At 43.2% G+C, this 22338-nt stretch overlaps 1 protein-coding gene across 8 annotated transcripts in view; it reads left to right on the top strand.

The window, feature by feature from the left end:
* The window catches only part of LPIN1 (lipin 1), an 83503-nt gene that overhangs the window by 22461 nt on the left and 38704 nt on the right, over positions 1-22338 (top strand). For 3 of the 8 annotated variants that reach the window (XR_014508952.1, XM_083431584.1, XM_083431585.1), the window contains exon 2: positions 1853-1909. Coding sequence is in view for 2 of the 8 variants with exons in the window: in XM_083431584.1 (XP_083287710.1) it covers positions 1853-1909 (57 nt within the window). In the remaining 6 variants the exon portion in view is untranslated. Of the gene's footprint in view, positions 1-1852; positions 1910-6328; positions 6608-14632; positions 14845-22338 lie in introns of those variants that run through there. The other 5 variants (XR_014508953.1, XM_083431589.1, XM_083431586.1 and 2 more) reach the window with 4 other exon arrangements.

The raw sequence follows: 22338 nt of genomic DNA, 5'->3' as shown, positions 1-22338 counted from the left end.
AAGCTCAACCCTGTGTGATGTGTCAACTCTGAGGGGGCAGGTGGAGGGCAGGGAAGAAAGTGGGAGCAGAGTGGATTGCAAGGAATCTTTTGGTGTTTTTTTAATGCTTTGTGTGCCCACGTTTAATCTTGCCTCTTTCTAAAAAAAAAATTATTGGTATGTGTTCTCCTTTTTGTAGATCTACCAAAGAATCAAATCAAGTCAAACTGGGATTAATGGGTTTCCTCAGGACGATGGAGGGCGTGTGTGCTCTGTCCCATTGGTGGAGTAGCGGCAGCACTTGCCCATCCTCTGACAGGATATGCTTTGTTGGGAGGTGACCCAAAAATGGGGGGTTTGAAGAGGGTCAGTTGAGGAGAGTGAAAAAAAGTCTCTATTTTCCTCCCAACTCCCATCAGCCCTGGCAAGCATGGCGAATGGCTGGGATGATGGGAGGTGGAGTTCCCCGACATCTGTAAGGCTGCAGGTTCTCCGTCCTTGCCCCGGAACACCTAATAGGTTGGTTCTAGATTAAATCAAAGTATTTGCTCCAAGTATGACTGCATCTGGATGCAGCAACCCACGTTCTCCGCAGTTAATGTCAGAACCTGCCTAATTGCCCTACTTATCTCCCTTAGCTATGTGGCCTCCACAAAGCCCTGCTTTTTGTTACCCACAATCTAATTTCAGTGTGATTGTTCCAGTATTTGCTTGCTGATGCACTCTGAAATTAGATTGCAATCGAAGGCTGTGCCTGAAAAGTATTTAGCACATTGCCGAGTGCTCTTGAAAGAAACAAAACAGGATTAGACATCTTTGTTCATTAACTGAGAACCAGATGTGAGACAGACAAGCCCTGGTTGTAAACTTCTGAGAGGCAATCGGCTGCTGCTCTTTGAAACAGACCGACCTTTACAGTCCAATTCACCTGGGAAGTTACAGTGGTACCTCTGGTTAAGAACTTAATTCATTCCGGTGGTCCGTTCTTAACCTGAAACTGTTCTTAACCTGAGGTACCACTTTAGCTAATGGGGCCTTCCGCTGCCACACGATTTCTGTTCTCATCATTAGGTAAAGTTCTTAACCTGAGGTACTACTTCCGGGTTAGAGGAGTCTGTAACCTGAAGCGTTTGTAACCCAAAGCGTTTGTAACTCGAGGTACCGCTGTATTATGTTCTCAACAGTCATATATAGACAATGGAGAGGCCCTTTGCAGACACTGACTTGGATCCTAAGTGGACTTAACATTTATGCAAGGAAAATTCCCTTGTCTCCAACTCCCCTGAAGCAACTTCAATAAAGCCTATATTGAGGTCAAAGGACCTGCCTGAACAATATGGTATAGGGTGTGAGGTAAAGGAGGAGATGCCCCTGTGATGTGTGTGAGTGACATCTGCACGCCACAGGGCGTGCCAATGTGAAGCACATGCGCACTTGCCGACGTGACACGCGCATGCCCTCGACACCCACTGTCATGGGGCAAGGTGGCATGCCTATTTCTGCCCATTCCCTGCAACAACTGCCACTTTTTGTGCCATATTCCATACTGTTCTGGAGGGTTCCTCAATCTTCAGGTGCAGCTGGGAGGGGGGCAGCTTGGGGGAGGGGTCCACAGTGCAGAACTACCTTCTGCTAACCCAAGACCACCCCTGCACACAAGGAACCCAGTGTTTTCAAACATATGTGGCTAACAGGGCTTTTACAGCTGCAGTGAACACCTGAGCAACCACTTTGCAGCAAAGATTTACAACAAATGTCGTAGAAAAAGTACTTCTGAGTAAGAAGAGCCAGAAATCACTACAAGGAGTTTGCAGATGGGTGTACTAACAATGGATTACACTTAGCTGAATGACTTTTTCTTTTTTGGTTTCAGATTCCTCTGATGAAAGATCCTGGCTGGATCCGAAATGTCTGGACTTGCAACCTGAATGTGAGTTATTTTTATTCTATTTGCATTGATTTCATTAGCTGATCTAAGATTTGTAAGCGTTGGGTTCTGTGGTTAAGCAGGTGAGTTGTACCATGCTCAGCAGATCAAGAATTATTAGATTCCACATAAAACATTATGGGGTTTTCCCCTCAGTGGCAATCAACTCACATTCACAAACAACAGAGATTAGAATCTGCAAAACAGGCATGAGAAAGCCGCAAGCTAAACTTATTGCAACCCTCCATACTTAAGTTGTTTTCAAAATGAGTCATCTGTGCCACCTCATATGGTTCTTTGTATGGGCTGATTAGCTTATAGCCAACCACAGCCACTGCGTCACATGCCAGGAGGGAAGCCTATCAGAGAAGAAACAGTAGAAACAGATGTTCTCAGGTTATAAAGCACAGCTGAAAAAAAGCCACATACACTGGGAGGGGAAAAGCTGCTACTACATATCAGCAAATATGGACCTGCTTCGAAGGTTGATTATAAGTCAGTTTCAGTTTCTTTCAGTTTCCTGTTTCTCTTTTTCTTTTAAATAAGTTTTATTAGGGTTTATAGAGAAAAATAGGAAGCTTAATATCAAATATCTTTCCCCCTTTTTATTTGAGCCAAGACTTTGATCTAAATACAGTGGACCCTCTAGTTACATACTGCTCTGGATACGTAACTTTTGGGTTGTGAACGCGGCAAACCTGGAAGTGTATACTTCTGGGTTTCGCCGTGCATGCATGCGCAGAAGCGCTCTGCGCGTGTGCACAGAAGCAGCGCCTCTGCCTACGGACTTTTTGGGTTGCAGGCGGACCCCTGGAATGAATTTAATTCGTATCCAGAGGGTCCACTGTATAATAAAAACATAAAGAAATAAAGATGCGAGAAATGAGTAGAAAAAGAGAGAAATAAAGAACCACCCTTTTGGCTCCCCCCTCCCCCACTACTCCATTGTTTTTGTCCCTCTACTTTCCCCAGGAAAACTCGCTCTTTAACACTGGCTCAGAACAAATGGCAATTTGGGTTTCCTGTGGATAACCATTGGCTCTGATTCAGCAGTAAAGAACGGGGTTTTGGAGGGAAATCACCAGAGCAAAAAGAAAGTGATTGGACACAGCATTTTAAAGCAAAGACCTGGGCCTGGAAATGTGGCCCAAAAGGAAGCCTGGGTGAGACCTGTGTTAGGGCTTATCCACAATTACCTTTCCTGCACTCTTTCTGAGCACAGTCCACAATTTAAAGCTCTGTCTGATCCCCCTTGTGTGTTTTGTTCCAGAGCTCTCCCCATGAAAACCTGCTCTTTAAAGCTCAATCAGAGCAAATGTCAATCTGCAGGGGGAAACCCAAATTGACGTTGGCTCCGATTCAGCTTTAAAGAGTGGATTTTCACAAGAAAAGCTTGGGGTGAAAAAACAACAACCTGACACCGAGCGTTAAAGCATGGATCTCTGCCTGGACAGAACAGAGCAAAATATAAGTGTGGATAAGCCCTTAGTCTGTTGCAACAAAGGGTTCTGTGGGACTTTCAAAACACACACATTTATTATGGTGTAAGCTTTTGTGGACTGCAGTCTACTTCATCAGATGCAGGAAAATATTATATTTGGCACACACAGCCACTCTCATGGTCCAAGTCCATGTGGAAAAGGGTGGTATTCTTAGCTTGTGGGATAGTGCAAGTTTTGGCTTGGAATCCTAGGCACCCTTTATTTGGGAGTCAGCCATGCAAGAGACCGTGGAAAACATCTGAGTAAACAGGCCCTGTATATTTCTTTTGTGGTTGTTCTATGGTACTCTGATATCTAAGTAATAGCTTTGGTGCTCTTAAGCAGGATTAGCAGCATCAGGAAATATTTTCTTATCCTTGCCATGGGAAAATATTCCCTGGGAAAACAAAGGCTTTGCTTTAAAATGTCTTTGCCTGGCATGTACTCAAGGTCTCATAGTTTCTTCACCTCCTCTTTGATGTTGTCAGAAAGTATTTTATTTAAAACAAAAAGTTCAGGCTTGGGAGTACAGTGCAAATAATAGACTGATGGCACTTGTCTGAAGTGGAAGGAAGCCACCCTAATCCCTCAATCCCTCAGTGTTATAGCTTTCAACAGTACTTCTGTTTTATGCACAGTTCTGAAACACGGGTCAGCATTTCAGCTCCCACATACATGTTGAGTATTGTTACTTTTCCAGGTTTTGGGTGGGTGTAACTAGGGTAAGGTCACTGGAGGTGGGATATCTAGCCAACAGAGGCACCAGCTTCTCCAGAGGATCAGGGATTTTTAAAACCATCATCACCACTTAAATAGAGATAGCGCCTGCCTGATATGTAATGAGACGGAGCTCCAAAGCGTAGCTACTGCCACACTAAAAATCCCAATTTGCGCTCTGTGCAGAACAGACCTGCTGATGAGATGGTATCTGCAGAAGACTCTCTCTTGCAGAACCCAGTAAGCAGTTGGTGAGGCAATCTTTTTGGTATCCTGGTCCCATTTTGTTTTAGACATCCTGGTCCCCTTAGCCAACCCTCCTAGTTTTTTTGTTTTTAACGGGAGACCTGGAACATGAAGTTCCAATGGCTCCTCACTTTGGTCATGGCATGTGTCATAAGCACACAGATATCCCTTAGTCTTATTCCAGCAAACATTACTTATTCGCCCATCTCCACTCCGTGCAGGTGGGATTTCTTGTAATCCTCATTATCACAGCTGCCAAAGATGGCAGCCAATCAGGGCAGAGTTCCAACAGGAAAAGGAAGTGCTGAGCTGTTGCATAGCAACGCTGGCGCTAGTGTTGACGTGCTTTCTTACTGCTGGATGTCAGTGGTTCTTTTTTTCAGTTTTCTAGACAGAAAGGCACATGCGTTCTCAACCTTAAGAAGTCGTGGTGGCAAGCTGTAGTGGAGTTGCGAGTCAGGGAATGATCTTCTTGGTGTATATGTGCGAGGTATCTGAAGGGTGTCAACTGCAACTACTGCCTGTACCATAGATGTGGGGCCTATGGTACCCCAGATGTGGTTTGACTACTACTCGCATCAGACCGAATCACTGTCTATGCTGGCTGAAGCTGATGGAAGTTCAGCATTTTCTGGAGTGCCACAGGTCCTCCATTTCTGGCTCACCACCCTCTTTTATCAGACAAGGGCTGCAAACCTATATCCACTTACCTGGGAGTGAGCCCCACTTTCTTTTGAGTGGACATGCTGCAGTATAAATTACCGTATTCCAACAGGTCTAAGGAGTGTGCCAATGTTTGCCGGTTTGGAATCTTACCCCTGCCTTTGGGCTAAAGGGAAAGGCAGAGAAGCACTGTGGGCTGGAACCAGTTTTGCAGTTTGAATTTGGGAGAGGTGGAGAGACTGAAGAGTTTTAGGTGGAGCCAGCTAAAACCGGGATGCAGCAGCAGCCTGAGGCGTGCTGGGCTGTGACAGACAGGTTTTCGGTCTCCAGCTTCTATATTTGTTGATAAAGCGAATGCTAAATGTCACTATTAAGTCTTCAGTGAGGTCTTGTTCAAAAGAAAACTAACATAATACATCGAAGTCGGTATATAAATATTGTATATAAATGTCTGTTAGGAAAAATAAACTGGGAGTGCGTTGTATAAAAGGAAAGTAACATAATACAAAGGAGAACATAATTCATAATCTTATTCTGCTACCACAGCTAATGCTAATTTAGAAGGATGTACTTGTAATCCACGGGTGGCGCTGTGGGTTAAACCACAGAGCCTAGGATTTGCCGATCAGAAGGTCGGTGGTTCGAATCCCTGCGACGGAGTGAGCTCCCGTTGCTCGGTCCCTGCTCCTGCCCACCTAGCAGTTTGAAAGCACGTCAAAGAGAAGAAGAAGAAGAAGAGTTTGGATTTGATATCCCGCCTTTCACTCCCTTTAAGGAGTCTCAAAGCGGCTAACATTCTCCTTTCCCTTCCTCCCCCACAACAAACACTCTGTGAGGTGAGTGGGGCTGAGAGACTTCAGAGAAGTGTGACTGGCCCAAGGTCACCCAGCAGCTGCAGGTGGAGGAGCGGAGACGCGAACCCGGTTACCCAGATTACGTGACTACCGCTCTTAACCACTACACCACACTGGCTCTCTAGTGGGAAGGTAAACGGTGTTTCTGTGTGCTGCTCTGGCTTAGTCATGCTGGCCACACGATCCGGAAGCTGTACGCCGGCTCCCTCGGCCAATAAAGCGAGATGAGCGCCGCAACCCCAGAGTCGACCACGACTGGACCTAATGGTCAGGGGTCCCTTTACCTTTACTTGTAATCCTTAACTAGACCAGGAGTTAAAATCCCATTGATTCTCTCATTTTCCTTCCATATCTTCCCTTCCTCTCCTCACTCTCATTGAAAGTACTTCTGAAAACATCATTGTCTTTCTGTGGATGATGCCACAATGAAAGCTTTTAACAATAGAGGTTTTCCTAAGACAGGGGCAACTTGGGAGGGGTGGAGGCCAGGCTTGAAGGATTTAAGGGGAAAAGGGGGCGTGGTGGAAGGATGGAGAAAGAATAAGAGCCTGGGAAAGAAAAGATGGCCACCACACAAATTGGGAAGCCTACACTAGGCTAATTCAAATGGAGAGCCCCAAAGAACTTAAGACACCCCCCAGTTCTCCACCCTCAAGAATCCAGGTACAGACAAGCCCATCCAGCATGTCAAGTCTCCCAGTCATTATCAATTACAAGCAGATCTGATGAACTAGACCAAGGTGAGAATGCTGTTTGAAATGGTATAAAATGAGATACGTATATGTCTTTTGTTGCTTTTAAGACAGTCAGGTTTGCCAGTTTCTTTTGGGGTGGGTGGGGGAACCAGCCCTCGTTCTTGGTAATCTGAAACAAAAGTGAAGTGTACAAACTTGGACAATAGACACATTCTGAAAGGGCACAGAACTAAATATAGTTCTGCTCTGGTGTTGCTTGCATTTGAGAATTTCTGCTAGAAAAATGCCCCCCCCCTCCCAATGAAGGGTTTCTCCCTGAAAATGTGTTAGGTGTGGAATAAAGCCCATTTCTAGTACCTGGAGTTCTTCCCCTCTTTTTCTGCATGTATTTAGATATGTCCAGAGCAGAACAACCTTTCTTAGATATGTGTTATATATGTGAAGGTTGGAAAAAAACCTATAAATGCAATCTGTTCTTTTGCATGCCATAGATAACTGGAATTGCTAACAGGTTCCTAAAAGCAAATGCTTGAGAACCTCAAGGTCTCCTTGTGACACTAATATTTGTTTCTGATTACCTTCCTTCTTCCCACTTGTTTACCGCTTCTGTCCATCTGTCCAGATTTCTGGCAGTATGTGTCTGTGCCTCTCACCTGTTTCCTGTACCGAGGTTGTCTTTGAGCAACCAGACTAACCAGTTCAAGAAATCATATTGTAACCTCCATGGCTGACCTAGCACAACAGCAGAAATGCAGAAAGTGTGGTTGAGGGCAAATGCAGAATTTATTTGATCTGTCTGCTTATGCTTATCTATGCATCTGGGCCAGCGCTGCTGGGTTATGTTAGCTGAGAAGTAAACATCACTTGGTTGGAGCGAAATTCTAACGTATGGCAGTCAATTTTTCAGAAGGCCTACTGCACGTATGTGGAAAACTTAGCACATTTTAGGTGGGTTGGGCATGGAGCTAATTGTAAGCTCCCAGCTCCACCTGCTTCCATATGTTCAGAATGATGCCTAAATTTGTGCTTGCCATGTGTGCATTCCGATGCATGGCAAAATTTACACACCATTTAGACGTTATGGTGAGTATGTCAATGTTGGTGAATTCTGTGTACAGGGCCTCTTAGAGGCAACTCTTAAGTTATGGAGCTGATTAGTGAATGAAAGGGAAAGTATGGGAAAAGTACATGTACAGAAAGCAGAAGTTCAAAGTCGCACTCCCCAACATCTCCAGTTAAAAGATATCTCGGCAGAACTGAGAAACAGCCTTGGAGACTTGGCCACCAGTCAAAACAGACATCAGTGGGGTAGACAGAGGAAATCGTGTGACTTTGTAAAAGCAGTGTTATATGAAAATACTGGGTCATTGTGGAAATGGCAGGGTTTTTAGAACACAGAACGCCAGCAGTTATTGATCAGAGATTCAGCTAGTGAAAACTTGTCTGTCAAAAAGAGGCTTTTGGCTTGTGAGGTTGAACCTATTGCCAGAAATGTCTGATGAATACAAACCTTTGCCTTCCCTCTGTAAATGAATATCCTTGTGTATGAATGATTGCTAGGAAAATGATAAAGAGTCAGCAAAAAGAATCTTGAAGCATTGCTCTGTGGGGATACAGACACAATTCCTGGGATTCTAGCTGTCCCAGAAAGCATCATTCCATACAGTCTGAGAGTTTTATTTGATAACAGAGGAATTTTGCTCCATCAGTATCTTTATATTTGGGGAGGGGGGAGCAGGACAGTGGGGGCAGTGACCCTTCCTGAATTTCAGATCATAAAAACCATAATGTAAGAATATAACAAATGCTTTGCTGGATCAGACCAAGGTTCCATCTTCATTCAGCATCTCATCAATCTAATTTTCCCACTTTATTGTTCCAAAGCTATTGTTATTACGGGGCTTAAGGTTTCTAGCTAGATATACTCCTAACCTTTTTGGCTCACCACAGTTGTTATGAACAAATCCAGGCTGCCCTGCGTTGATAATATTGCCGTAGTAGTCAGCTAAAGTAAGATATGAAGAGAAAATTATTGCAACAAATGCTCTTAAAGCACATTAATTTTCAATTTACTGGGCCATAAAACCTTCCTGTGTGCATTCTTCTTCCCATCCATCCATCCATCCATCTGAAATGGCAGCTCTACATCCACCCCTAAAAAGACGTCCTAAAAAAAGATTACTTGCTGAATTACTGGATCACATTTTGTTCCCTTACAAATCTTACCAGAACCGAATTCAGCAATTCACCTGCTTTATGGAAGCTAATTTAAAAATAATGCCACAATGTCACTTTGTTTCTTTTTAAAGAAACAAGCCAGCAATTTTGCTCCTGTCAAAGTTAATAGCAAATCTCCCGTTCATTTGAGTGGTGCAGGATTGCAACCAATTATCATGAATAACACAGGCATTACCTACCCTGGAAGATGCGGGTATAAAAACAGGCTGGTTCTTGGTACATAATCTGGTTTCTGCTGGTTCATTAAAGCTTTTCCTGTTGTGAAGTGTTGCAATACCTTTTACCTGAACGTGCCTGAGCGCATTGCAAAGGACATCTCTATAAAATAGGCAAACTAAAACAAAACAAAAAAGAATTAGGAGTACAGGAAGCTGTCTATTTAGCTCAGTTTTGTCTACTACTCTGGCCGGCAGCAGTTATCCAGGGTCTCAGGCAGAGAATCTTGCCTGTCTGGTCTATTTTTGACCGCTGATGCCAGACCTTGATACTAGGTAGACTCTACTGCTTGCCAAACATAATGCTGTACCATTGAGCTTTGTGGCCCTTTCCTGAACCATAAATGTGATTTATTAAAGTTGATTATTTACCTAGGGACAAAATTTTTGGAAGCTTGCTTGCCTCCTTCTTGACAAAAGTTGTCTTAAACTTCTGCCCAAGGAAGTCGGCACGGAAAAGTTGCATTGCTGATTACTGCACGGGTATTGTTGTTTTAAAAAACACCGTGCTGTCCCGTCCTTGTTTTGTTATTTTTATTTTTTCGATGCGTGCATGCAGCTCCTCCCTGCCTTTTGTTCCTCTGCTTTAAACAAGCGCCCCTGCCCACACACATTCCTGTGAGCTTGGATGAGAGGACATCCCTCCTCGCCTTTCGTTCCAAGATTGGCTGCGGTAGCTAGGAACGTGCGTCGTCTCTCACACCGCCCGGGCCTTGTTTTTGCTTCCTTTTTACACCAGGCAAGGGAGAAGCGATTGCTCAAACGCGAAGCCAGCACGTGAAAGGGAGACACTCACAGCAACGGAAGCGGCAGGCAAATGTGTTAAAGGGTCGGCTGTCAAGCTTCCTGAACTCTCATTTATTATAATGAATTTGCCATTGATCGCGACTCCTCGTCTCTCCGCCTTTTCTTTTAACCCAGACACGTGAAAGCACGATCGTAGGTATACCTACGATCCTGTTGGAAGAGGCGCCGGTTGCAGAAACGCAAACAGGATCGTATACCCACGACCGTGCTTTCACGTGTCAAGGTGAACAACGGACTTCTGAGCACTTTGAAGAGATGTCAGTTGCAGAAACGCAAAGTGCTCAGAAGTCTCTCCCCCCCCCCCGCACTGGTTTTTTTTTTTTGGGGGGGGGGAAGGTTAAGGGATATGAACGTGAGAAAGCCACCATCTTCCTTATAAGCCAAAACCCCATTCAAAACACATCCTTTTGAAATAAATATCCCTGTTTTGGGTATGTACCCTGCGAACTATTCCGTTTCCAGATCATGTAGCGAAGGGGAGAGGCGCCCCCCCCCCCCAATAACTATAAACCCATAAAAATACATAGCAATCTGAGGTTCTGCTCCCCTAACAAAAGACCTCCCCCACCCCCAAAGAAAAATCCTGGCTACGTCCACGCTTCAGATTGGTTAAATTCCCCTTTCGAATTTAATACCAGCCTGGGAACAATGGTGTTTACGCGACACGTGCCTCGGAAACTCATGCAAACAACATTCCGGGGCCCCGCCCCCTTGCGTTCTGCCAGCAGCGCGCGGACCCGCCCCCCCCATCCGCGTTCGGCTGAGGACACGCCGCTCCCCGATTGGCCGCGGGGATCGCCTCAGATCCCCTCCTCCCCGCGCTGAGTCACAGCACAGCAGCCAAGCAAAAAGGCGCTCAAGGTTCTACGGGAAGGGCCCTGCCAAGGGGAGATCCCGACGGCCAACTGCAGTCAGACAGACGTCCAGCAACCATTCGTCATATTTCGCCTTGATAGGCTGAAGGAGCGCGGTAGTGAGCAGTCCGACGATAAGCTCGCCACGGCTAGCCCAAGCACAAATCCATAGCACCCCTTTTTTTACTTGGTCCTTTTTGTTAGGGCTGTGTCTCCTTAGAACAGTTGTTTGGGACTATAACTCCCATCATCCCTAGCTAGCAGGACCTGTGGTCAGGGATGATGGGAATTGTAGTCCTAAAAAAAAACAGCTGGAAACCCAAGTTTGGGAAACTGCTAGAACTTCGATCTGAGCATGTGCAGAGTACGTCTTCTTCACTTCTTCGAGTAGCAGTTGCAAGACTGTACACACCCGGAGTATGGGTTGTGTGAGACTGTGCAAAGGAGGGTAGGGTTTTGACTGATGTGCATAGGAGAGGATTTTGGCAGGTGTAGCTTATCAGGAAGGTTTTAGACGTGAAACGGCTCCAGAAATTTGCAGTTCTCTGTGGCTTCTGGGATGTGCAGGTGATTCCAGGAAAGCGACTCCATTTTGAAATTAAAATATTTTACTGTACTGTAAATGCTCTTGGGGGGAAAAATATGTTATCTTTAGGTAGAAGAAAAACAACCCAGTAAATAGGATTAATGTATAGCTTTACTCCCAGTGGGGTGATATTCTGAAATCAGGAATATATATATATATATGGCAATGCTTTGATATTCTGGATTACGGAGAACCTTTTTTTTTTTAATGCCAAGCACCATCTGTTTAAACAAGTCAAAAAATGCTGTCACCTTGGTCATAAAACCCTTTTCATAAATGATGCAGTTTTATTGCTTATAACCCGGAAGTCATCACAATATAAAACACGGGAGATTGACATATAACAAACGACAAGAGAAATACAATTAAGTAAGTATAAACCAAAGTGAAGGAGCAGCACTATTTAAACTGGATTGCATCCCTTGTGATATGCAATCTATGCGCAAATGGTGCTTACTTTTAATTGCATCTATGCTGTCCTTGCATCTGTAATTTGAATATATGAATGGCAATAACTAATAATGTACATTTGATTTCAAAATATCTCATCTTAGAATTATTCATAGAATAGAATAATTGAATAATTCTAATAATGTACATTTGATTTCAAAATATCTCATCTCATCAACCACAGTCATTAATCACACATTCTATATCAAGGCTACTTAATATAGAGCCCACCAGTGTTTTGGACGACAACTCCCGTCATCTCCAGCCAGAAAGAGCAATGGTTATGCATGATGGGAGTTGTAGTCAACAACATCTGGAGGACACCATGGTGGCTACCTCTATTCTGGACTAAAACATATTGTTATTTAGGGCTGGCACCAGACTAGAGAAGGCTCTGGGGAAATTAGTGGGTAGTGAGTCATGCAATATTACTTGGCTGTGATGGCAGTGTGGGCGGCTGAGTTTATATATTATTATTATTATTATTATTATTATTAGTGTATACCGCCCTTCATCCGAGAATCACAGGGTGCTTTACAATATAAAACCACAAAAATACATGCTATACTAAACAAAACAATAACAGTAACCCTCCCTCCCTCCAAAATTTAAAAGGCTGTAGATTAGCCAAAGGCCTGGGAAAAGATTTAAATTTTGCACAATGTCCCCGAGTGACACAAGTTTGGGGCCATTGTGGGAAATTACGAACGACTAGATTTAGCCAGTCTGATGCTGTTCAGAGTCCAATATAAGAGAAAAAAAGAGGTGGTTGGGAAGGTAAATTTAGCACTTCAGTTGATACCCCAATAGCTACCTAAAGATGCAAGACGCTGTTATTTGTGTCACTTGTAAATGCTACATTGGTTTATTGTTGCATTAAGCAACAGTCTGCTTAATCATGAGGTGACTGAAGTGAACTGAAAACATGACAAGTATATATTATATATGTTCAGGTGTGTTGACATATTATTCTCAATGATCAACCAAATAAAGAAGATCTAAAACAAAACAAAACACCCCCTCCCCTTGTGATAGCTAGAGTGTTTTACTTAAAGAGATACGTACTTGCACATCAAACTTTTAAGCTACTCTGGGTTCTGGACACCCACATTTCCAGCAGTGTCTATCATGAGGACTATTTGCACGTAGGCCCAGGCTCTTAAACAAATTAGAGCATGGTTTCAGTGTTTTCATATGCTAAGAACCTGATCAATCCAGTCATCCGCCATATATTCTCTGATGATCATCCCAAACATGTTATTACTGGCTGCAACAGATTAGTTTCTGGCACGAAGGACTTTTAAATTCTTTCATCTTATGTACATTCTCTCACACCAGCCATCTGATGTTATTCCCATTTTACAGGTCAAGGAAATGTGACCAAGAAATTGCTGTTTGCCAGACAGGTCTGTAGGGATGCCCTCCATACTCCTAGGCCTATCAAAAACTGATACCCTCCCTCGCTCACTTCTGATGCTTTAGAAACAGTTTCCTGGTTATTATGGAGTTTCAAGGCTGCCCGCAAGTCATCAGATACCCAAGTCATAATAATAGATTCCAGCCCAAGCCACCAATGTAAAATATGTGTGGTGAACATGTGGTTCTCTATGATCCTGCTGGACTCAGACTCCAACTCCCATCAGCATGGCTAATGGTGAAGGATGATGGCTGGCACGTTGGTGGGGGGCAACATAGCTAGTAAAAAAATGGCTGCCGTTGTCAAAACACTCACAGTATTTACGACCACAACAAGAGGTCAAAACAGTAATGTCTGCCTTAGTAAAAGGCAGTAAAAAAGCCACTTTGTCTGAACCCACAGTGCTCTGTTCTAACCCACTTCACAGAAGGCAAGCCAATCAATTTCTCAAAATCACATCTCAATAAAACTTTGTACTACATACATCCTTTTTCTGCCCGGGCCCATCTTTCCAAGGCCCTGAATTCTCACCCCCCAACCCCTGAATCCTCCATTTTTTTGAATGGTGGCATTCAATTAGAATGGCCTTCTTTTCTTTTCTATACTGGTGGCATCTAATTAGGACTGTAGACTAGAGAGACAACATGGAAGAGTTCTAATTGGACCGTCTGCTGGTAATTTCCCATAAGAATTGCTCTTCACCTTCTCTCCAGTCTGCTGACCAAATGTGCTTTTTAAAAAAGTGCTCAAGCATTTTAAAGAGTTGAAGATGACATGCCCCTTAACACTTGTGCACGCTGAACTATATTTTGTGAATCTCTGACACATGGCAAACTGCAAGTGTCAAACCATTCACAAGAGCGCTTCCGGCAATTTAAGCCAGAAGATTTAACCGTGAGAAAGGCAACTTGAGACATAGTGATCCTTATGTGGATGAGACCCATCTCTCTCTCTCTCTCTCTCTCTCGGCTCTATTTCAATTTGTACGAATTGAAAAAAATAAAACAAAACCCGCAAACGGCCGCTCTTACAGGATCCAAAACCGCCGTGACAGACTGCAAGACACTCACAATTTTGTTTAATGACTAAAACCCTGCTTGTTCGTTTCAGTTTGCAACCCAGAACCTCTGATTTTAACTCTTGCAAAGCTCTCTGCGTCCATTTCATTAGGGTAACCACTCACCCGCATTTTGGTGCAATTTCGCAAGCGACAGACGGTTTTGCCACTGTTTTCAATGCTTGCCTGTCAAAAATCCCCATGAATTTACCATGCTAGTTTGGGCCTGTCTGTTGTGGTCTATGGCATGCAGCAAACTCCTATCTACACCTGCAAGATATAGCTGGAGTGGTGTCAGAAGTGGGGCAAATATAGGAAGATGCTTCCGGTAGATCTAGCCTTGGGTAACCATAACCACAGCTGTTGCGATGGATGTCCTGATTTCTCCTTGATCCCCCTTCCTGCCTCCCTTCTCGAGGTCCCTCCTACAGGGCGGTTACCAGGCTGCCTATGTGGGATGAATTGACATTGCTGCAGCAGCCTGTTTGCATACAAAGCAAGGCTCTGGCCGGTGCCTGACCTGCCACTTCCTAGCTAGCCTCATCCGAAGCCCTTCATTGCTGCGGAGGAGAAGAGCAGTGGCAAGGCAGCTGTCTCTCTGCCTCCCTTGGGGAAAGTTGCTGATGTTTCTCACGGTTGACAGACGGTGCAAGGACAGGTATAAAGCTGACGAAGGATTTGGGGGGCAGGCGGGGGGAAGTTAAGGAGATGGGTTAAGTATTGGGGGAAATAGTACTATTGTGGCAATTCTGTAGGCCGCTGGATTTTTACCTGCACAATGTTTTGCTTAAGATAGTTGCAATTTTTCAGCTTGGGGACAAGCGGCCCTTTGTCTCATACTGTCTTGTTTTTTGCCTAAACGGAGTCCTTCTGGAAAAGTACACGTTTGTCCGCCAGGACCAAATCTCTCTGCCACATATGTTTTGGATATTAATCTGCATTTTAGCAAGAGCTCGCATCCTAAAATAGCCGCAGTGGGTGAAGTGGCCTTTCCCCTGATTCTTTGGGTTGATGACTTAAAATGACTTATCGAGGGGTATGTGGCGGCAAAGGCTCTGATGCAAGGCTGGGGTGGGGGGTGGGAAGAAAGATGCGAGTACCCTTTTGAGCATGCCTATGGTGGCAAGTGGCAAAAAAATTTGCAGGCCTGGCATAGATTTTAGGCCTCTCTGGAGCCTCGTTGGCCAGAAGAAAAGGGTTAATTGTGAATTCAGACACTCTGTCTCTTGTCTTCCTGTTTGCTAAACTGCTGTCTTGTGTAAAAAGACAGGCTCTTTTGGCCTCGGGAATGGAGAGTTGTGTGACCATTTTGAAGTTTAAAATCAGGTTTTGTAGCAGTTGTTGTTGATCTGTGAAACCCGGCTAAAATAATGTGTTGTACTGCCACTTTTTCTTTTTTTTCTTTTTGGTCTCCTCTTTCTAGTGCATATTCTGTTTTATTGCACAATTGTCTGATATAGATGTGCTTAGACAGTGTTGCTAAACTCAATGTTATTTGTGGGTTTTGAACCTCCGAGCTATATATTCACTCCCATTTACTTTTAAACTGTGCTTTTTGTCCTGGGGTCTGCATACCCAGAAACATTTTGTGACTCTAAGTTTGGCCTCATTGAGGGGCAATATTTCAATATGAGCAGGAAAATGAGAGTACCCCTAAACATTTTTTTAGAAAAAAAAGCACTGCTTTTAAATACCTTTTCTTTGGCTTCAAACATCTGTAGAGAGACTTCATGTTTCACGCACATACACATACATGCACACCCTTGTTTATCAGTATTACAGAAAGGGATGTAATCAAAGCCTCTTTAGTCCTTAGGTGAGGGATTGTTGCCAACAGTTCTAGTATAAAGTCAACTAAAATATTTCAGCATGATCCCCCTAAAGTTGTCCCATTGACTTCATTTGGAACACACTTAATTTAACTGTGGGACTTTTTTTTTAAGTGCTTACCTTTGATTGGAAATCCCCTTTTTTTCTTTTGGGAAAATTCATGTAGAACTTGGAGATAATTTAATTTGAAAAACATTACCGTTTCCTAAATAAATCATTTGCTCGTCACTGAGGAAAATAGGGATAAGATACCCTTTTCAGATTCTATGTTTGAATTCAACTGTTTATATTGAAATAAATTAAACCACATTAATTGGATAGTACATATATAATAAATTATCATAATTAGCCTGGCCCCCTTTTTCATAATGAAAATCGAAATAGGGATGCTTTTTTCTGTATTTTAGAGACAAGTTCCACTGGAACCAATGGGGCAAGTTAATGGCAACTGTCATATCCTGTTGAGAGTCTGTGGTTAGACTGGGGGAGATAAGGTTCAAAGTTTACTGGGTTGTTAGTTACAGTACTATCCTGTCCTGCAAACTGACACAGCTGAGAGAGTTGTTGACATCAGAAGAATGGTATTGGTCAATCTGGAATGCCATGAACTCTGTTTTTTGAATCTCATGCTTTGATTTTTACTGTAAATAGAGTTTCTCATTGGAGATTCAGCAGGGCAGAATTCAGAAAGAATCACCACTACAAAAGTCCTTTAAAGAAAAGAATTGGGGAACTGTCCTTGATGGACTGTGCTCCTGTTTTCCATTCCAAATGTATTTATTTAAGCATTTTTTTGTGGGTTTGGAGTGGCCTTCTTTGTGCACTCAAATATGACTAAACAACGCACAAAGAGCTCTTTTGGAAGCACTTGGGACCGTTAGGGGATTTTGAAAATGTTAGTAATTTCAACCATGCCCATACATGCTTTAAAGGTTGTTTTATCACATTGGTAAACAAAGGCAAATATTTGAACAACGGCATTCTTGTTTGATACATGTTTTGGCGTTAGAAATGGAACTGTGCAGAAGTCATCTGGGATCTTTACAAAGTTATTTCAGGTGCATAACTGGTCTTCCTTTATCAGCAGTGTTAAGGCTTGTGGCACATCATCATACACAGGGCAAAGGCATGCTTAGAAATAAGATAGAAATTAATTTCAGGCGTGAATAATTTGTGATTGCGGGTGCTGAGCTTTCCTCCTGGGGAACATCCTTTGCTGGAAAAGTATATTTTCCCTTTGGCATTGACTTTTGTCTCTCTCTTCTTAAGCCATCAGAATGAAACACTCCCTCCCACAGTTAAGAAAGTGGATTCCATTTGTGAGGATGAATTGGGCAGGAAAATGGGACCAGGCTATGAGGGGTGGGATCCTGCGTACTGGTGGGTCCTATGAATTATGCAAGTTCTCCACTTGTTTAGGTATGCTCTTTCTATTCTGTTTTGTTCTATGGAAAGGGCGAATGAAAGCAAAGTGCTTTTTATCTGTCACATTATCTATGATTGTATTTCTAAATTCCAGACACACCCCTTATTTAACCGCTGGAAAATAAACAGACTAATAACGTCTCAATGAAAAAAAACCAATCTTTCTTTTAAGACTCGCTATTGTTCCCCCATGGAGCTGCCAGCTCTCTCTGAAAACTGAAACTGTTCATTCCAAGTGAGGAGACAGTGGCAATTTCAAGATTCCTTACCCTTTCTTGTAAATTGAGGAGCATCCAGTTTGCTTTAGGAAACAAAAGCAGGAAAACGATTCCCAGATCTTCTGCTTTTCTGCCTGTCCTCAGCATTTCTGCATGTCGGAATAGTAAAAGCACTTCCGTGCTATGCTTCAATTAGCTGCTTCCTCTTTGACACAAATTGCGTTTATTCTGACATCTGAATCTGGCTTGTAAGTTCACTAGCCAAGCCAGGGCTGCAAACCATGGTTTCCTGGATCATATGCAATGGCAAACTATGGTTTGTACCAAATAGGAATAATTTAAATTAGAATGTGTGAGAAGAGTGGCTGCGGCTTATTGACAAACCACGGTTCAGCTCTCCGCCTGAACTGAACCCATGTAATAAAATCAGGTTTCCTGCCATGTAATGGTGTGGAAAGATGCTTTACACAGCACTGTCATGTTGTGTGTGTATTTAGGGGCAGGCATGTATCTCAGTCACAGAGCACATGCTTCGGATGCAGAAAGGTTTTATTCCTGCCATCTCCAGTTAAAAGGATCAGGTTAGCAAATAGTGGGAAAGACCTCTGCCTGAGGCTCTGGAGAGCCAGTTCCAGTCAGAAAACATGGACAAAAAGCCTGACCAGACGTAATGCAGTTCCCCATGTCCCATGTAACCAGCCAACATAGTAGAGAAGATCATTGGATGACGTCTTCGAAGGACTGCCTTCTCATGACATGAGCTTGCCCGCCCACTGCACTATTCCTCAAAAGCTTTGATCTGTTTTCCACTGCCATCAGAGGCTCAGCTGGATGATAATGCATGACAGAATCTTTTTGGTTGTGGCACCCAGATTACAGAACTCCTTTACCCAGGAAGCCTGGTTGGCCCCCTCCTTTTTGGCTTTTCGGCGTCTGGTAAATATTTTCCTGTTTTGGATTCTCTAAAGCTTTTCTGGTCCCTTTTGTGGAACTGTATTTTAGGTGGCTCTGGGTATTTTTTTTTAGTTCATTGTTCATCTTGTAGCTTTAATTATTATGTTTTAGGCTGATGATTTAAGCTGTTTTGGGGAGGCTAAAAGGCAGACCCCGAATGATCTTGTAAATAAAACAATGTCAGTTCATTTTTGTAGGTCGGTCTTGTTATCTGTTATCTGGTGATTTTTATCCTAAAGCCTGAGTGAAGAGGGCAGAACAAACCATTGAGAAGATCTCAAAAGCCATATTGTGTCACTTTTATAAATCACAAAAAGAGGAAGAGTATGGTTCTTTCAGTGGGGTCCCATTTTTTCATTGGAGACCACTGCTCTAAAATGTATCAAGCTACGTGCATCAAGCTTGTTCATCACTTTTGATAACAATGCTCACAAATTTACATTGTTGTATTTCGGGTCTAAACCTTTTCTAAACATACTTTGTGAACTCTCTGAGTTTGAACGAAGCAGCTATTATGGTGGATACTGTCAAGGCATGCAGCATTTAATCCTCATTTTGAAAATACTCACCCAGGGAATGTTCAGAATGAAACATTTCCTTCCCTTCTGCATGGCTTTCTGAATTGTGGATAGATTTATGCTTAATCAGCTTTATTGGCAAAGAAAAGCATATAGGATAAACACAATTCAGAAGACTTGTAGAGGAGTTTGTGTTTAATAATGCATGCAACATTGATTTTGTGGAAAGAAAACCCAAGAAGGAGAGAGTGGTGGTCACGGACTAGCACACAGTTAAGGATATTATTATCTTGCTCTTTCATTCTGACTGGGTTTTGCTATGTATGTTGGGGCAGCTGTAACCATTGATGTGACTGCCCTTACATTTAGGAGAATTCTGTGTGCCTCAGCCACACAGTAAAAGGGAGAATGTTAAGGGAGCGAGGGTTGTAGGCATGCCGTCAAAAGTACCAAGCAAAAGTGGGTTGCCAGGTCCTTTGAGAGGAGGTCTGCACAACTTGTGATCTATATGTTAATGACTGGAGAACTCTTTCCTTCCTGATTAGTTTTTGTCCCATGTTGTATCTGTTTTTTAAACATCTTATTTTGACTTACTGCCCTTCTCCCTCATGTCTGCTCCTGTTTACTGTTCTTATTAACAAAAAACTAACATTCCTCTCCCCCCAAAAGTTCTGTTGTGATCTACCAAGCAATATACGGTAGGCCACCACAAGTTTTTATAGGCTCCATACTTTACCAAACTGTGGCTGCGAAATCAGGGTTTTCCAGCTGCTCACTGGTTGCAATACATGGTTTGTGGGTCGCATTTGATTCTATAAACATGCTCAAATAAACTTATTCTACAGAATTTCTGAGTATCCATTTTTATGTTGAAGGTGCACGGACCTATTGCTGGCCTTCTGTAACACATTAGAACTTTCACATTTTATCTGCTAAAGTGTGAAGCTGTTTTTATAACTAAATCAGGCCAGTGGTCTGTCTTGTTCTTGCTCCTGGGGATGGTGCCCAGCGCTTCAATCTGCATAGAAAGAAAGCATGTGATGTTCTATTGTGCCACGACGCCTTTTCAGTGCAAGAGATAAGGACAGGCTAATCTACCGTATTTTTCCATGTATAAGACGATGCCTTTTGCTAAAAAAAAAGAAAAGAAAAAAAGAAAGGCAAAAATTGGGTGTCGTCTTATACACAGATAGTGAATGCAGAGGGGGGACATGCAATTAATGGCAGCAGCAAGCAGGAGATTGGCTGCGGTGATTGGGTGGGTGATTGGTGGCTGCAACAAGGCCTGCTGGCGATTGGCTGCGGCTGCGGCAATTGGGCAGACAATTGGGGGCTGCGGCAAGGTGTGTGATCGGCAGTGGCTGTGGCAAGCGATCGGCAGTGGCGGGCAGGCGGGTGAGCGATTGGCGGAAGTGACCTCCCCCCCAAAGCTAAACAACTCAATTTCTTAATTTTGGGTGAAAAAAAATTGGGGGCATCCTGTACATGTGAAAATACGGTATGTCACTTCCAGACCGTTGCTATTTTGTGGGTGAGAATTCAGCAACATACCAGCAAATTCAGGTTGCGCAACTGAAGCAGAGTTGGCATCCTTTCACAACAAACCTGCTTCCCCTCCACCCCATTTCTGTAGTAAGGAAAGTGACCAGAAAATGAGCTGGAAACCAATTTCTTGGTGCAACAATACCTACAACTTCCCTGCAAACAAACCAGAGAATGAATGCTCAATAAACAACCAAGGAGGTATAATCTCCCCAGGCACTTTGTTCAAAAACATCAGGATATATGTTCACAGGTGTGTGGAAGGGATCCTAGGAATGTATTACTGGCCACTGGCTCATTGGAATACAGGGAGAAGATGCTACTGTTAAGGACTGATTCTGATCCCCTCTCCCCAAGTATTGAAAATATGAAATATGAGAAAAAAAATGTGAATGAGAAACAGGGACCAACTTGTTTTTGCAAACATTCATTTAGGAGCCTGAACTGCTTGTGGCTTCTTGTTGAGCGCTGTTTTCGTGGCAAACGACCACGTGAGAGGAAAGCCCTCAAGTTGCAAGAAGCTTTTCCATCCACAGCTTCTTTCAGGTGATTGCCGAAACATCCCTCCCTGATTTTACAGAGCAAATTCCGTAGCTTATGCATTGTGTGAAGAAGTACTTTCTTTCAATTGGAAATTTAAAGGGAAACCCTAGATAGAAATGTAGGTTGCAGGCCGACAGAATGCAAGTAGCACTATATTTTACTGAGTTGGTTTGGTTTATTATTAGCACTCCTGCTCTTGAGATACCAGCAGGCAGTCTTTCTAGGATCAATCAGAACAAAATGTGTTATGCAGACAACATACAGTCTCCTTAGGAATTGGGGAACATTCCTGGGGACGTGAATATTTCACTGGGGGCTAATGCATACTTCAGCAAGTTGCAAATGCAGTTTTAGCACTCACATTCCCTGTTCCCAGCACCCCGACACTTGATTGGCATTTACCATGGATTGAGCCTTTAGTGTGGCCACCTTTGTGTGCTCTGTGGAACTCCTTGCCAGTAGAGGTTTGGCAGGAACTGCTCCTCCCTTCTTTGAGGCAACTTTTGAAAACTTAGGTTGTTTCAACAGGCCTTCGCTTTATGAACATTCTCTCTTTAACCAATCAGTATTTCACTGGTGTTTTATTGATGTTTCTCCTGAAGTTTTCATGGATACTTTTGTTGATTTTATTCATATTTGTTGTATGCCACTCTGGTATATGAAACAAAGATACAGAATTAAGCTTTGGCTGGGATTCTCGTGGATCTATTATAACCACTGGGAGAAAACTAATTTTGTAAATGACTCTTGTCAGTCTTTTTTTAAGCTAAACATTTCTGCTATCCCAACCTGCTGTGTCGTGTGTATTGGCGGAGCTGTGTTTTTGTGTGTTTGTGTGGTGGGGGTAGGGTTCCCAGCCAGATTTTGATAATTATCATGACTGCTGTTTCCTTTGTTTTTCCATGTGCTCCCTTCTATTCTGTTTTATGATGACGTTTGTTGGTTTCAATTTATATTGTGTTCTATCCTACCCTGGTATCGCATTGCGATGAAGCGTGGGTTAGAAATATTTTTAGTTAATAACAAAATCATCTCAACCTAACAGGTGGGCCACTACAGTGACCCTCACTCTGCAGATGGGGAGGCAAAAGGCTGAAGGGTCCTTTCTTCCAAAAAGGAGCC

The sequence above is a fragment of the Podarcis tiliguerta genome (genome assembly GCF_965153285.1).
Source record: "Podarcis tiliguerta genome assembly, chromosome: 3".
Lineage (NCBI taxonomy): Eukaryota > Metazoa > Chordata > Lepidosauria > Squamata > Lacertidae > Podarcis > Podarcis tiliguerta.
The sequence above is the reverse complement of the archived record's forward strand: the minus strand, read 5'-3'. Positions and strand labels throughout refer to the sequence as shown.